This window comes from Rhamphochromis sp. 'chilingali' (assembly GCF_963969265.1).
Source record: "Rhamphochromis sp. 'chilingali' genome assembly, chromosome: 2".
NCBI lineage: Eukaryota > Metazoa > Chordata > Actinopteri > Cichliformes > Cichlidae > Rhamphochromis > Rhamphochromis sp. 'chilingali'.
Window position 1 is genome coordinate 5,567,639 of NC_137930.1, and position 17,070 is coordinate 5,584,708.

Sequence of the window (17,070 nt, forward strand, 5' to 3'; positions counted from 1 at the left end):
AGTCTGGAAGATGAGTGGATGGTGGGGTGGGTGCAGTTTTCTCTGTGGTGGGGTTGGGTGGACTGTCCCGGGCTCTGTGGGGCCGGGCGGCGCTGCTGCACTGGGCCCGGTCTGGATGGGCCTGGGCACCTGGCGGGTCGCGGAGTATGGGGGTGCCTACTGGGGTCAGTGGGGGAGCTGGCCCCAGGGAGGGGTCACTTGCCCCTCCCTTCCTTCCCTCCCCATCTCCAGCTGCCTCCCTCTTCCCGCTCCACCACAACCACCCACACATGCAGGGCCTTGGAGTAGGGGTATGTCACCAGGGTGCAGAGGAGGCTACCCCCCCCCTCTGTCCCCTTCTGGCTGCCTCTGCCTCAATTTTATCCCACAACTTAGACATTCACATTACTCACACTCTCATTACACATACATATAGGATCTTGGGGGTGGGCACGATACACGGAGTCCAAATTACCATCAGGGTGTACACCCCACCCCTGGCGTCGTTGCCCACCTCTCAATTTTAAATACACTTAGACATTGAGGGCTATCAGGAGGGACCATGCGCTTACCTGCTGCTCTCTGGCAGGTAGCTCCATGCCCTCCTGGGTTTTAAATGCACCTTAGAACACACATGCATCAACATTACAATGAGCGGGTGGAGGGAGGTTTGGAGTCTTCTCTCACCCCCGTTCTCTGCGACCTGCTGGAGCAGGGGGGCTAGGAGGAGGAGTTGGCCGTCCGACTGCGGTCTGGAGTGTGGAGCCTTCCTGCTGCTGCGGAGTCGGGGCGGTCTGCCTCCCCCCACCGCAGGGAAAAGGGAAACACCACCTGGGTCTGGGTGCAGTTCCCCCCTCCAGGGGCAAGGGTACCTAGACCCGGTTTGTAGAGTACGCTTGGGGAGTGTGATCGTGTGTACAACGTCTCTTTATGTCTGTCTCCACGTTGGTTGAGTGTGGAGTAAGTGCATATGAGAGCATGAGGGTGGGAATGGATGTTTGTATCTGTGTGTGCCTGTATGTCTGTGTCTATATGTCAGGTTGGGTGTCAGGCGCCACCTCACTGGGGACATCTCAGGCCCTCCAAGGTTTGGAGGCCTATCTCCCCCTACCACCACTTCCCCTGCCAGTGGCGGACCCCCTCAGACATCGGTGCGTTGGTGGTTCTTTGTGTCCGGGGATGGGCGTCCAGGTACACACCGGCTCACTCCTTGGCGGCCGCTTATCGGGGCCTGGAGCCTGGGGCTCGCTCGGGCCACTTCGGAGGTGGGGTGCCCCCGGCCTCTCGGCCTGGGGCTCGGTCACTCAGGCGCAGCTGGCTGCCGGCGGAGCTCACGGGCGCGTCACTGCAACTCCCCCTGGCTTCTGCTCCGCGGCTGCTGAGTGAGCCCTCATCTGGGACTCTCCTCAGCTCTTTCCGGGACAGTGGCGCAGCTGCCCCTCTGTTGGTCTTCCTTGGTCTCTTGTGTTCTGGGGGCCTCTGGATGTCTGGAGTTTTGATCTCCTCCACACCTGCTTCACGCCCTGGAGGACGGGGCTGTGGCCCCCCCACACCCTCTAGCAGATTATTACATGAAGGAACCTTTTAAAAAAACAAAAAACAAGCGTGTCCATGCTCACAGGTGTACACACGGGTGATCACACCCACAAACTACACCCTTTTTGGCTCCTACCTCAAAGCACACTGTGTTCTGTTGATCTTATGTGCTGCACAATAATGTTTAACATTTAGTATTTACTGTCATATTCCCATATATCATTGTGATGTTGTTTATTCTATTACTCTTGTTCTCTTCTGCTTGCTTTCTTTTTTCTTTCTCAGCAGGTGATCCAGGTGATTGATATATGCATTTTTTTTCTCTGCCCGTTCTGTTGGTTTTTGTCTTTTGCCCTTCTCCCCCGTCCCTCTTCTCAGCTGTTTCTCTTTCCCTCTTTCTTTCTCCCCTTCTTTCCCCCAGTCAAGTCTGTCCCGTATTCAGTAAGTGAAAATAAAATAAACAATAAAAGGTGAATCAAATGGACCATTACGGCAAGGCTGGGATGGTCAGTTTGGTAAAGTAAATCCGTTGGGCATCTTTCTTTGCCTTTAGACAACAATTCTGATGGCAAAAGAGCCAAACGGGACAGGCAAAAAAAAAAAGAAAAAAAAAGAAAAGCTGTAAAATTAATGAGTTAAAAGTCCAGAATTTAGTCTTTGATGGGCCAATTATGGCTGCCCAACTGTTTGACAGCAACACTTGGGGATGAAGTTGTCATTATATATGGGTAGGCGTCCTGCAGTGTGCAGCTACTTCAGCGCGGGCTCTGGGATAGCTCGTTAGTTCAGAAAGTTCTCGGACATGGGAACAAGACTTGCACACTGGCTGTTTGTTCTGCATGACTTAGCATCCACCGTATAGTGCCAGTTCTCTGTGTCGCTGCATTCACTATTCATGCTGATGAGAATCTCCCGTGTCTCTCTAGTGCAACGCAACAAAAACTGAGGAGAGACTCTTCCCCGGTGCTGTTCAGCAATTACAATAATAATTATTACCAGAGTTTAATTCCATAAAATTAGCGAAATAAAAAGTGACAAATCAAGTAATGGACTCACCTAATTGTCCAAGAAAGAATGCAGAAGTACAAATGTTTCTCTGTGTTTATCGCGCAATAAATAGGAGAATGGTGGAAAAACAGACATCCCCTTGATTAGGTATGAAAAGGAGGAACTGAGGCGGAGGTGCATTGCAAAGCAGCTTGCACATGTGCAGCTGTGCAGCAACGGTGGGCAGGCTATAAGAAAGTGCCCAACCAATGGGGGATGGCATTGAGATGCACTCATTCTCTGGGATTCCTGCTGATCTGTCACCTTCAGCCACATTATGATTCTGTTCAACGCTGTTTTTTAAGTTTGAACTATTCCTGCCACAAACGTCTTAGCAGGCAAACATACAGGGGGAAGAATTATAATCTGAGTTTTAACAGTTAGTTTCCATAAAGATGATGCAAATCCTAATTGTTGCTCAGATAAACAGTGAGTCGCCCTTTTGCAAATCGAGTCTGCGGGAATCGATCGAAGCGTGTTTGTGAATATAACTGCTGAGTGGGTGGAATTTTATAGCGAGGAGTGAGCTGGATTTCTGAATCATCAGCTTGAAACACAAAACTAAGGAATGCCAGCTGCAGTTAAAAGCTCTAAACTGCAGCATGCAGCAGTTAAATGATTATTTACTGAGGAAATTAGATTTAACTTCATCATGAATAACCCACTAGAAGGTACTTGGTTTTAGTGGCTACCATCACTTCCTCCATTTCCAAACTGCACTATTCTTTTACGGCTCATTGTTAGGTAATTTTAAAGAAAGTGACCTTTAATCGTTATCATAATTATTGAAGTCTGATCTAGTTGATGATTCCCTTTTCTCTCATCCAGACTGTTAGAGCTCCATTCCCCAGACGGCCAGCACACGGTGGTGCTGCGATGTAAAGACGGCCCCACCGCCAACACCTGGTTCACTGCCATCCACACCAACATTGCCGCCCTGCTGCCACAGACCTTGGCTCACATCAGCGCCTACCTGGGGGCCTCGACCTCAGCCTCCACACACCCCCATCTCAAACACATCGGCTGGCTGGCTGAACAGGTATTTTTACCTGCGTGCTGTACTGTACATGAGTTACTACATTAAAAAAAGACCAAAAAGCCCCAAAACAACGACACACATGACCAGATGACTTTGAGCTGGAAGACAAGCGGAGAAAAAGTTTTCGTTGCCAGGTTTTGTTGCTTAATGGATGAACTGTTTGTTTTGAACCCTCTCTTGCTCTGTCTCTACTGAGGCTTTACTTTCACTTTCTATCACCCTCTCTTTTTGCCCGATGTGCAGCAGCATGGCTCTTTAACAGGGCAGAATTTCCATAGTTACCCCAACTGTTTCACCACCCACCTTTTAGGTACCTGTGAAAAGCTACCAAAGGCCACTGTGTTGGGGGAAAAAAAATACACTGTCACCCGAGCCTTAGTTTTCCTGGGATATTTTTGTATCCAGCAGCAAAATTGCATCAAAGCTTAAGGAGACCCAGTGTAAACACAGATCCACCTCTACGCACTTTGTATTGTAAGTAAATGCACTTATAAAAAAACAGAAGAACATACAATGAATGCGCAAAACACAGACTGCATGAGAGGGTAGACATTAGAGGCATGTAAGGAAGAAGAGGTGCTCATTGCATGATGGGAAGTCCCCCTGCAGTGGGAAACTATGCTAGCATAGCTGAAGGGGTCGTTCAGAGTGACAAGAACCAGTCCAAACTAGAAGATTTATCCAAAAAGAAATCATCCAGAGAGGGTGCCTGTCTCCTAAATCCAAATTGAGAGCTGGGTCCTCAGAAGAGGTACCTAATAGCTGAAGGCTCTGCCTCCTACTCTATGTTTAGAAACTCTAGAAATTCCAAATAAGCCTGCATCCTGAAAGCAAAGTGCTCCACAGGGGTAACATTATGCTGTGAAGTCTTTAAGAGCGTTCAGGACTTTTTATGCAAGGATCAAAAATGTAATTTAAATTCTGGAATTAACAGGAAGCCAATCTAACTGAAATATTTTTGTATTCATCATCAGTATGTCTACATGGTAGAAAGTGGAAATCCAGGGTATTATTAGTACTGATGAAATAGAGTTGAAGCACAAGCTGCCCTCAAGAGGAAATTGCATCTGTGGTTTTCTTTGTTGCTCGTATGTCACTAAACAAACCTGACGCTCAGACGTGGAGGCTGGCACTTCTGTATGTGAAGCAGCCACAGGAAGAGCGTGTTTTCTTTAATTAGCCTCAGTCCTAACCTCTCCACGTGGCCTCTGAAAGCAGGGCTATACTTTTATCGCACACAGGAACAGTGACTTCACTTTGAAGTGTCTAGTTCTGTATATTTTGACCGGGCTGGAACAGGAAGCACAGATAGAAGTTTCCCTTGTTACGTTATATCCTGCAGAGCCCACCTCTGCACCGCAGACACACTCTGTGTTTTAGTGTTGCTGCTTTTCACTGAAAAAACTCCAGTCTCGCAGTAATGACTCGGATGAACACATTGCCCTATTTTTACCACGTAGCTAGAAGAAAAATCAGGTCAGGTTGTCACGATGACCTGATTAACTCCTCTGCTACACCTGTACTCTGTAAAAACTACATCATTACATTAGCAAACTGCACCACAGCATCCATATCCTGTCAGACTACACCCCCTGTTATACTCTACGGCAGCACGGTGATGTAATGGCTGTAGCACTGTTGCCTCACAGCAAGAGGTTCCTGATTTGAACCCTGACTGGTGTAATTGATCTAATTGGCCAGATTTTTATCTACAGAAGCATCATGAAACCTTTTCTCCCTTCATAATTAACATGATTAAAATTTATCAACCAAAGCCTGCTTTGTTTTATAATCTGTTCACCCATACCTGTGTAAACAGCAGGATTGGAGAAAAGTCAGTGGAAGTGAAAAACAAAAAATGTCGGCTCTACCATCTCTACTCATCATCATCATCATCATCAACTTTATTTATAAAGCACTTTAAAACAACCACAGCTGACACAAAGTGCTGTACATTGGAACTGTAAAATAAAATTACATGAGATATAAATAAAAACCAAATAAAAGAAGAGTGAAATCATTAATTAAATAACTACTTCAATTAAAAGAGAAACTAAGTCTCACTGAGGTTAAAAGCCAAGGAATAAAAGTGGGTTTTAAGACGTGATTTAAAAGTGGACAGTGAAGGGGCCTCTCTAACGTGAATGGGCAAATTATTCCATAATTTTGGAGCCACAATAGAGAAGGCCCTGTCCCCTCTGAGCTTCCTCCTGGATCTCGGTACCTCCAGGAGCAGCTGGTCAGCTGACCTGAGAGACCGACAGGGTATGTGGGGATGAAGAAGCTCAGAGAGGTAAGGCGGGGCAAGACTGTGAAGGCATTTAAAAACAAACATAAGAATTTTAAAATTAACTCTAAAAGACACAGGCAGCCAGTGCAGAGAGGCTAGCACGGGGGTTATATGCTCTCTTTTTCGAGTTCCTGTTGAACCAGCTGCAGACGTGAGAGCAACGACTGACTGACCCCCACATAAATTGAGTTACAGTAGTCCAGGCGGGAAGAAATAAAAGCATGGATCACTGTTTCAAGGTGCTGCCTCGAAAGAAAAGATTTTAGTCTTGCCAGTCGCCTTAAATGATAAAAACTGGACTTCACCACTGCTCTGATTTGGTTGTCCAATTTAAAATCACTGTCCAACTTAAAACCAAGGTCAGTAACAACAGGTTTAAAATAGACTTCCAGGGGTCCCAAATCTACAGAGGACGACTCAGAGGTACCACTGGGTCCAAACACCAACAGCTCTGTTTTCTTTTCATTAAAATTTAAAAAGTTTAGAGCCAACCAAGCTTTAATGTCATCTAGGCATGTCAAGAGAGGTTTTATGGAGATGCCATCCCTGTGCTTTAGTGGCAAATAAATTTGGCAGTCATCGGCATAACAATGAAATGAGATCCGATGCCTTCTAAGGATAGAACCCAGAGACAATGGATACAGTGAAAAGAGCAGTGGCCCTAAAATTGAGCCCTGTGGGACGCCGCATGACAGAGGAGCAGAAGACGGTTCGTAACCGAGAAGGCTGACAGAGAAAGTTCTATCTGACAAATAAGACCTAAACCAATTAAGTGCAGTGCCACCAATACCCACTACATCATGTAATCGAGAAATTAGAATATTGTGGTCTACGGTGTCAAAGGCAGCAGTTAGGTCAAGCAAGACAAGAACAACATGGTTACCAGAATCACATGCCAGAAGGATGTCATTCAAAACCCTTAATAATGCAGATTCTGTGCTGTGAAGGGTTTTAAAACCTGATTGAAAAACCTCAAAGATTCCATTTTCATCTAGAAAATCTTTCAGTTGACTAAAAACAATTTTCTCTAAAACCTTGGAGACTAAAGGCAGCTTGGAAATAGGCCTATAGTTCGCTAAAACTGTGTGATCAAGGCCAGGTTTCTTAAGCAGTACTCAACGTTCTTCTTCAGGTCCAGCTAGAAGGTGGACGCCAGCAGTTTAGACCAGTGGTCATGGCGCTGACCGAGAAGGACATCCTGCTATTTGAATCGGTGCCGTGGAGCCGAGAGTCCTGGTCCATGCCTGTGCTCACACACCCGCTGCTCGCCACCAGGTAAACACACCAGCAGTTACATTCAGTCTTTATTCACATCTTTACTGACAGCTCTGCTTTCAGATTTTTAGTTTTGTGACATTTTTTTCTTTGTCATATTTTATCAGATGTTTCAGGTTTTTAAAAGTCTTAAATCCTTAAAAAGAGCTTTATGCCATTGACAGTAATAAGTATATATATGCTCTGTAATGTATTATATATAATAAATAAACCTTTGTTATCATACGATTTTGGTAAAATTGGTTTAAAAAAAATTGTTTTTGAAAAGAGTCTGGCTGCTGAACAGAAACATTTATGATATTTAACCTCCGAGGACCTGGCGTCCACATATGGGGACATCACATTTTGGGTTGTCTAGACCAAAGCACCAAATTTTGCTCTACAACGGCCTGATGTCCACTTACGAGGATGTTATACTGCCACTGTTCTATCGAAATTTAAAACGAATGTCCACATGTGTGGATTTTTTTTTTTTTTTTTAGAAACAAAAATCAGGTAAAAATCAGGTTTTTACCTTCATCAGGTCCTAATCAGCCCAAATAGCAAAGAGAAATTGAAAGTGCATGCCGTGAAAGACTTCGGGTCTTAGGAGGTTAAAGGTCCTTACATTCTGTTTGTTATTACATTTGTATTCGTAAAGTGGGTTTCATTTTCACTTTCATTGTGCAGATGTTTCTGCTTTTGCTAAAAATGAGAACTGTTGGCCTTTGAGCCTGAGCGTGAGTAAATATTCAACAGCAGATCAGCTGAGTGTCAAAAGAAACTTTCCTGGAACTGCTGACGAGCTGTAATTTTTGTGGTAAGTACCTGGAAATTTCTAGTTGCCGGCATCAAAGGAACTCCTCTCAACAGCAGCAACTAATCTTTTCCAAATCTCTACCGATGGGAGGGGGCAGTGACCCACAGAAACATCATAGATATGTTAACTGGAAGAACGGCAGGTTGGAAGAAAGCAGAATTATCTTTGATTGCAATTACAGCAGAATACATTGTGCCTTTTTTCTTTATAATCAGGAACTGCAACGTAATGACGTTAATGCTGCATTTAGTTGGGTTAAACGGACAAACACAGGCCTGACATGTTGGGAGACAAGCTGAAGATTTTTGCATGCTCTTGCAACATTACAGATATTGTGGTTTCCACATGTTGACCAGAAGAAGAAGTATATAGCACAGGGATGAGTTGGAGAATCATTAAATATGTAGTTTGGGTTATGGGGAAGTAAAATGAACCCTCCTCTGTCTTTCTTCCTTCAATAACGTTCTCTTTGCCTGTATCGTCATGTCTCCCCAGACTGGTTCACTCAGGCAGCGCCCGCAGTTCTCCCGCCCAGGGTTCAGACCTGGTGTTTGCCACTCGGACTGGAACGGGCCGGGGCATCGAGTCCCACATCTTCCGAGTGGAGACCCACTGGGATCTGTCATCATGGACGCGAGCCCTCGTGCAGGGGACGCACACGGCCGCTGAGATCATCAAAGAAGTCTCCATTGGTGAGTGGGTGTCATTTATAGTCTTTAGTTTGGAGATCATGAGCAAAGCTGAAAACACATCAAGCAAAACTCACAAGCTGTGGCCCACACCAACTGTGAGCATAACAGTTTTAGGGTCTGAATGATTGCCTGTTTTGTTTTTCTTAACATCCACTTGCTATTTTAAATAATTAGCTCACAGTTTCAGGTGCAGCTGAATTAAATGCTTCATGGAAACCTAAATGTGTCGTCATAACTGGCATTAAGATAAGTGTGAACCTGCAGCCACCATCTTAGCATGTAGCAGAAAGAGACGACCACACGATAAAGTACTGACAGGGGTATCTGAGGTCAGGTGTGCTAGCAGTATCTGCAGCTTTAAATGCTAACTCTGCTAGCAGCAATGGCTGATGAATAACAGGTGACGCACTGCTGTAACAGGTGGCAATATAATACAATCACAATAGTCTCTTGAAAATACTCTATTGATAATATAAAATTAGTTTGGCTTTCTGATTCATTTACCGCACGGTCAGCCTAAATGGTTATAAAAAAAAATCATAGGCCACTTTGTTAGGTACAAGTGTACATCACAGCTTTTTGACATGTGGATATGGCCAAGACCTGCTGAAGCTCAAACTGAGCATCAGACTGGAGAAGAGGGAGAGAAACTGCTGATCAACTGGATCGTGACCTCCACATGTCATGCTGTCGTGACACAGTCATGTCATATGGACCAAAACCTCTGCGTTCTTAACCTCCTAAAACCCGAACTCTTTCATGGCATGCATTTTTAATTTCTCTTTGCTATTTTGATTTATTCTTTAGTATTTGGTGTCTGAACACAGCAGCATTTTTCCTGAGTACAAAAACAAAATGAGAAACAACAATTGTGCCCCTTTGAGCACTGTGGCTCATTTGAAAGAGCAAAACTTAGTAGTGTGGTCCAGACCAGCAGTCGCCAACATTTTTTGTGCTACGGAGCGGTTTATGTCTGACAATATTTTCACGGACCGTCTCGCGGATAAATACAACAAAATAAAACCAGTACCAAAAAAAGAACATTTAATTACAACACACGTGAAAAGACCCAGGTGACCCAAGTCACCTGGGTCTTTTCTGACAGTGTATCTTATTCCAAGTTTACAATAGGTTGATGGTTTTGTGCCCACAGGAGGCACTTTATTATTCTGTACAAACACAGTGGATTACGTCACTGTGGCATGTGTACGTGTTTCGATGTGTGTGCTCTGTGTTGGTACACACATGTTAGCAGAAGCGTGTTGTAAGCAGACCTTGAACCAGAGGATGTGGGTTCACCTTTACCTCCTTCCAAGTAAATGTTAAGTGGAAATCAAGAAATATTAGTCAGTGAACTAAACAGTCTATGCCACTTGAAGAAGAGCAATAGAATAAAGAGATAAAATATTTCCTGTCTATAGGCCTGTGTACTTTGGACTGTGACAGGAAGCTTCTGACAGCAGCTGACTCACAACAGTGTGCCATCGCTCAGAAAGAGCAGCTCTGTGTAGGAAAGGCAGAAATGGGAGGCAGCAAAGGGGAATGTTTCCACTCTGTGCAGAACAATAGTTGGCTGCCGGAACAGCACTGGAAAGCCTCAGCCTTTTTTTTTTCCTATTCTCCTTCCCTGTCCCGCTGCTACACAAACACACAGTTGTGCAGAAACATTTGGGCCATTCAGGTTACAGTAATGCGCATGGAAATGCTTTCAGATCAGATGACCTCACGGTCACGTTGCGGCAGGCTGCCTGGATTTTTATATAAAACACAAACTTGTCTTTGGACTGCAACTGTTAATCAGCACTGTTATTGTAAGAGTGGATTTGTTACAATAATAAATCTGACTTCATACTCAGTTTGATACAAAAGCTTGATGTTCATTTATGTGTAAACAAATCAGTTTCAGTTGTTTATCACTCTTTGTGTTTTCCTTAAATATTTTACTGCATTAAACTTTTTGATTTGTTGTGTTTTGAAAAGTTTAATGAAAAAAATTCATTTGAACATAGAACTGTTTAGTTTTAGAAAACTTCACATAATTGAGAAACTGGGAAAGTAATAATAGAATGAAAAACATTTTAGTTTCAGCCCAACGTTTTCCAGAACCAGCCTCTGCACATCGGCACTGTTACATTTCTCCCTGTGACTCACCTGTGCACTAGTTTTTCTTGAGCGCTTTCCCCTGTCGCCCTCTCCACTAGGTTGCACATTGAACAGACAGGAAGTTAGGCTGACTCTACACTATGAAAAAGGCTTCACTGTGACGAGGGAGCCAGCCGACCCGAGCGGGGGGGCTGTGCTGTACAGATACCCCTACGAGAAGCTTAAAATGTCTGCCGACGATGGAATACGCAACCTGTACCTTGACTTCGGAGGTCCAGAGGGAGAAATGGTAAATTGTAGTAAAGCAACTTGTCAGTTTATGAATGTATTGTGAGTGGAAAATCTTTTTAAACCTAAGAATGTCAAAAATATTCCTAAATCTCAGTTTTATTAAAGCTTTTGCGTCATGCTGAAATATTTATGTACCAAATATACCATGTGTGTATATAAGAGATGGTCGTAGCTGCCATGTCGTCTCCGGTTAGTTTCTGAAGTCTGTTCTAAATCCACAACATTTCTGCTGTTTTGATTGTGACAAGCACTGTTTCCTCTAAGCTGAGCGCGCTGAGTGCTGACACAGTCTCCCCACACAGATAATCTGCGCTGTGCACAAAGAAAAAGTCCAGCCTGAATTGGAATTAAAGTAAGACTGTGTCAGCAGTGCACGATTGCTCACGCGCTCAGCTTAGAGGGAACAGTGGTGACAAGGCGGGCGGGTCCAACCAATGACTTGTCTATCACAAGTGGTTAGCCAACGTTTGACCAATATTTAAATAACTGAATTTAATAGTTTAAAAAAATGACCCAAAGCACGTGACTGAGTCCATAAAGTCCTCAGCAAGATTGCTGTTTTCCGTAGACTTCAGTAGGATTGAAAGTGTGTTTGCAGCCCCTGCTATCGCCATCTGGTGGCTTTCAGGTAGAATGCAGGTTTAGGACTGGCTTCATTTTTTCAACACAGAATCTCCATCAATGTTTTTTTACCGTCTGCGTGTTGAAACGCTAAACCAGCCGAAATCATGTTGAGTTTTTCATCATGGGGAAAAAAGAGAAAAGAATGTCAACAAGAAGGCGAACTGAAGCTAATGGTACATGAATAATTACAGTTCATTTATCATAAAGATGTGAAAGCTCACTTACCCGTGCATTACAAACAGTAATTTACATTACAGCAGTCAAACTGACCGGAAGCCCACTTGCATATTTTAGTTTTCCGTCTACCAACTAGCCTGAGAGAGCTGGTATGCCTAAAGAACCTCCACCACATAGCTGTTCCAGCTGTGCCACACAGTATGCAGTAGTGGATAGTGTGCCGTTAATTCTGTTTTTCAATTGTATTATGATGTCAGACTTTTTGAGATACTGTCACTGGTTGTAACATATTGTGATTACGATTTTATTTATTTATTTATTTATTGTGGACTATATTCCTTAGATTAAGAAATTACATTTCCATCCACAGAAGGCAAGTCAAAGTGCAAATAAAGATCAGTAAAATTAAATAATATGAAATAAAATTAAGGTAAAATGCAACCTGTCAGGGATCTGTAGAACAGGAATAAAGATATTTCTGGTCAGTGTTATACAGTAAAATACTAAAATGTATTTTTTTTTAACTGGAAAACTGTTTCTATTCAGCCCATTTCATTAAAGCTGGAATATTTTCCATTTTCCATAAAAGTGTTGAGGAGCAAATAAAACAATAATCTGCATTTGAATAAGGGAATATCTTGGATATCTTGAATTTTTCTTTTCTTCTCCTTCATCCTCCTTTCCTTTCTCTAACTTCCTCCCTCCCTCCACCCTACAGGTGTTTGATCTCCACTCGGGTCCAAAGCCAGTGGTGTTCGTCCTGCACTCCTTCCTGTCAGCCAAACTCACTCGCATGGGTCTTCTGACGTGAAGCCTGCCAAATGCTGACAGCGTGGATGAGAGGATTCTTTTTTCTTTCTCGTTTTCATTTCTTTTTAATATCGTGTTCGTTTTTCCAACTTGTCCGCTCACAGCTGAAGTCAGGCCTGGCGTGGTGCTGCAGGGGGAACCTTAACCCAAGGAGGTGCTTTGTCTGATTGTCTCAAAAATGTGCCTTCTCTTCCAGCTTCTCCTCGGCCCCTTGTGGTCAGCTGCGTTGCGAGGCGAGGTACAAGGAAGGGGCACTTTGTTTTAAGTCACGAGGTGAAGGGAGACTGTTTTCACAGAAAACAAAAAGTGTGTACATATATATAGCAGTTAACAATCTCATAACATTCCACGTGATTGTGGGGCTTTTTCTTTTTAAATATATTTCATTATAAATATCCGATGAGATGTTGATGCAGCCGATGTGCTTATGAGATTGCAGCACTTGTGCGCTCTAAGAAACGTGTTAGTGAAGTGCATCGAACTAAAGGAAGGCTTTTTTAACTGACCAAGCGCAGATTGGTAAACGCTCCCAGTTTTTACTCTGCCTATCATTCCACGACAGCCTTCCGGTGTATTTTGGGCTCTTTTTAAAGCGTGCGTGTTTGTCTTTGTGAGAGGAAGACGCTGCTTTAGAGTCGCGATGCAGTTACCCGAGCGGAGGTTGTGCGCGTGAAAGATTTCTGCGGACGAGTGTGTCTTTCCTCGCTGCACGCTGCCGTTGGCTTGATAGTGTGCCTCATAGTTTTAGCACATTATCCCAAACTACTGTTGTAATCAGGATCACCAACTGTGCCTTGTTACTTGTAGTCAGAGACACTCTTTATAGTGTTCCCTTTTTTTTTAAATTCACACAATAAGAGAATTTTACGCTTCAGTCATGCACAAGCAATAGTATTACTCTTATAGTGTAAACAATGTTACGATTTTTTTAGTGTGTATCTCCTGAAAGCATGACTTCCTGATGTTTATATATGACGATTATATATGACATGACCGTGCGTTACCTCCCCCACCCGCGACTCAGACACCTACACTACCACATCGTCTCATCTCATTCTGCTTCGCTTGTGATTACACCTCTCTGGTTGCCATGCCCACATCAGCATTTGTGTGGTCAAATACCTTTTAACAGGAGCGTCACATGACAGTGAGCTGACAGTGAACTGACAGTGAATGTTAAAACTGCCTCACCTCCTAAAACAAAAACAAAAAACAGATTCAGGAAAGTTGTAATATCTTATTTCTGGGTGATTGAATGTTCAAAGATCAGTGTTCCTCTGGAGTACCATGAATGGCCGAGTTTACCCAACAAGTTCTACAGTGAATTTTTCTCATTTTAAGCACCCAAAGTGAAAAATATTAAACCTTAACAGAAGTTTAAAAAAAGTCTCTCATATTAGGTGAACCTGTTGCGCTCGCTTCCAGCTCTTTATTTGTCCTCTAGCACAGCGGTCCCCAAACTTTTTTGCGCCACGGACCGGTTTATGCCCGACAATATTTTCATGGACCGGCCTTTAAGGTGTCGCGGATAAATACAACAAAATAAAACTAGTACCGGTACCGAAAAAAAGAAAATTTATTCATAACACATGTGAAAAAGACCCAGGAAAACCGAGTAAACGATAAAAACGATAACAAAATGACGCTGAAAACCGATAAAAACCCTGAAAACCATACATTTCACACCTGAGCCTCAACTCTCGCGGCCTGGTACCAAATGACTCACGGACCGGTACCGGTCCGAGGCCCGGGGGTTGGGGACCGCTGCTCTAGCAGTCAGTTTAGAGTTACTACTCTGCCCTCTTCTTTCAGCCAGACGTTTTTTCTCCTGTCTCTTTAAGGCTCCCCTCCCCATAAATCAAACTTTCTTCTCATAGGTCCAATTCTGAAAGCCTGAAGAAAGGCAGCACCTAGAAGCCAGCTATGAAAGCCCATGTAGCTTATTGAAAATCTTGTATGCAATCAGCTGGAATTTCCTTGTTTTTATAGTCACCTCAGTTTAGGAATTATTGTCTCATAAACCTGTGATCCCAGTTTGAACCTAAAGCAGAGAGCAGTTTGAAGTCTCAGCCAAATTATGTGAAAATCTTTATTTTTTGCCTTGAAGTCAGATTATTATTAAACTAAAAGTTCGGCACTCTGTTTGGTCAAGTTAATGAGCACAGAGGAAATGATGGGTCCAAGAATAGAAAGTGTCAGTCCTTCCTCAGCTTCCTTGTTTGCTCGAAATAATCAGCCAGCTTAATGACTCATTCTGTAAAAACAGTTTCTTCATTTAACAAATATTGTGACTCTGCTGCCAAAGACCAACAAAGCCGACAAACGTCATTTCGATATTTCCAGTTTATCAGACTGACAGACTTCGTGTTAAGCAGCCAGGTGCACATGTGGTGACCACATTTAAATTTCATTTTCACTCACTCATGGGTTGAGTTCAAGGAACAAAAAAAAAAACAGGATGCAAGGTTAAGAAAAGAGTATATGTACACATGTAAAAAGCTCTAGTTTGATATTCACCTAACAGAAACCTTCTGCTATAACCTGCTGCAGATGTTTGTCCTCCCCACTCTTTTTTTTTTTTTCCCAGATTAGATTTGATTGAGAGTTATGATTCTCAAACTTAAGCCCCCCCCCCCCTCAGCAACCTTTCAGAAATCAACCAATCAGAATAAAGTTAGCCTTTACTGAAAGGGTGGTGGTGTCTTTTAAGGGCCTGTGGCTAAAATTATACATTTAAAGCAGATCAAGACTCATCTGAGGGTCTAGTAGATAAATTATCTTTTTTTTAAACTGTAAATCAAGCAGAGCTACTCTTGTGGAGTGCCAGAATAAAAATATCGAGTTGGAAAAGAGCAGCAGGTGTTCCCTTTAACATCAACAATACTGATTATAATGCAAAGTTAGCACAGGGAAAAAGAATGCCAGCCATTCATTCTTGTTCATCCCTCCGATGTGCTAAAATTGTGTTAAATGTTGAGAAATGATGAGCGCTTGTAAGTCGTATTGGTCACTCGCAGCAGTGTTGGTGTTCATGTAGTCAGTGTGCTGACAGACACAATGTGATGCACGTGATATTTAACTGACTGAACCAGATTTTTATTTTTTTTTCCCAATATATGCAAGTTGACCCTTCTTCCCCCTTCAGTTCATTTTGCCTGCGTTGGCTGGTTAATGAGTTCAACGTGACTGTAATAAACACATTTTAATCACTGTCAGCTTATTCATGGTACATGTAGCTAAAGTTACCCTTCAGTAGAGCCTCTGTCTGAGGTCCAAAAGAACACAATGTGCCATTGTGCGCACTGACTGCAACATAGGAAAACAAGATAACCCCGGTTCTCTGATACGGAGCACAGTCACCCGCCTGAATGACCTCTGTCCCATTTGGGACATCGTGTCCTTGTGATGCTTTTTTCTTTTTCTTTTAATGAATGTGAAAATTCATCACAGTACACTCACTTCCTGTTTAGCGATTTAAGCCTTTTCAAGCTACAGTTAATGTTGGCTGTATTACAGCTGAAGTAAGCTTTGCTTCTCTTAAAACGTTACAGTTTGAGCTATGCTCAGCCTGGCATGAAGTCAGTTTCTGCAACATTTGAAGCAGTAGTGAAAGGGATACGCTTTTACACCACACTTTTGCTTTCTTGTCACTCTAACTGCTCCTACCTGATCTGATTATGTGAAGTTTAAGAAGCTTCGAGGCCGTCCTGTTCCTCTCTGAGCTTGATGCACTAACCTGTCAAACCCCTTTTAAACCTGTGAATGTACACCTTTTATCTCCTTCCTCTCTTTGTTCTCAAATCGTGGCTGTTCTGTCTATGCAACGCTTCAAAGAAGGGGTTTGTGGAACCAAAGGTATTATCTGTGGCAGCTTGCGTCCAACACAATCATGAAACTGAAAAGTCGCGAGGATAAATGCTGCTGCGACAACCTGTCATATGCAAAGTATTTTAGATTTCCTTCCAAGAGACGGTATACAATGTATGATAACAATGTAGTAATCTCAAATGTACATACCTACCAATAAAACTGTTGTAAGTTACAGAAACCAAGGTGTTGTTTTTCAGTGGTTTTCTGTGTGACTTGTGGCCCACAGCTCAGTCAGATGAACCAGAGCATCTTTGTGTTTATGATAACTGAACCTTTTTAATACTAAACACGCTATAAACATTTTTTTTTGTTTCCATTCTAGTGAACTTTGACTAGACATCCAGATATTAGTGGCAGGTTAGTCTGAATGGCACAATTACATTGACTGGCTGGACTTTTGGACAGTTACTGATTACTTTTAGTACTTTTTTCAATACTTTTTTTTCCTTTATCATTTATTTATTATTTATAATGTGTTATTTATAATTTTTCAAAATTGCTGCTCAAAGAAGTACCCATAGATCTTTCAACGTGTTTG

At 43.0% G+C, this 17,070-nt stretch overlaps 1 protein-coding gene across 1 annotated transcript in view; it reads left to right on the plus strand.

The window, feature by feature from the left end:
- The window catches only part of sntb2 (syntrophin, beta 2), a 35,006-nt gene extending 18,323 nt beyond the window's left edge, over nt 1-16,683 (plus strand). The window contains exons 3-7 of the mRNA XM_080907381.1: nt 3,391-3,601; nt 7,024-7,166; nt 8,461-8,657; nt 10,859-11,049; nt 12,571-16,683. Of these exons, the coding sequence (XP_080763507.1) occupies nt 3,391-3,601; nt 7,024-7,166; nt 8,461-8,657; nt 10,859-11,049; nt 12,571-12,663 (835 nt within the window). The 3' untranslated portion in view covers nt 12,664-16,683. The remainder of the gene's footprint in view (nt 1-3,390; nt 3,602-7,023; nt 7,167-8,460; nt 8,658-10,858; nt 11,050-12,570) is intronic.
- Nucleotides 16,684-17,070: the final 387 nt, after the last annotated feature.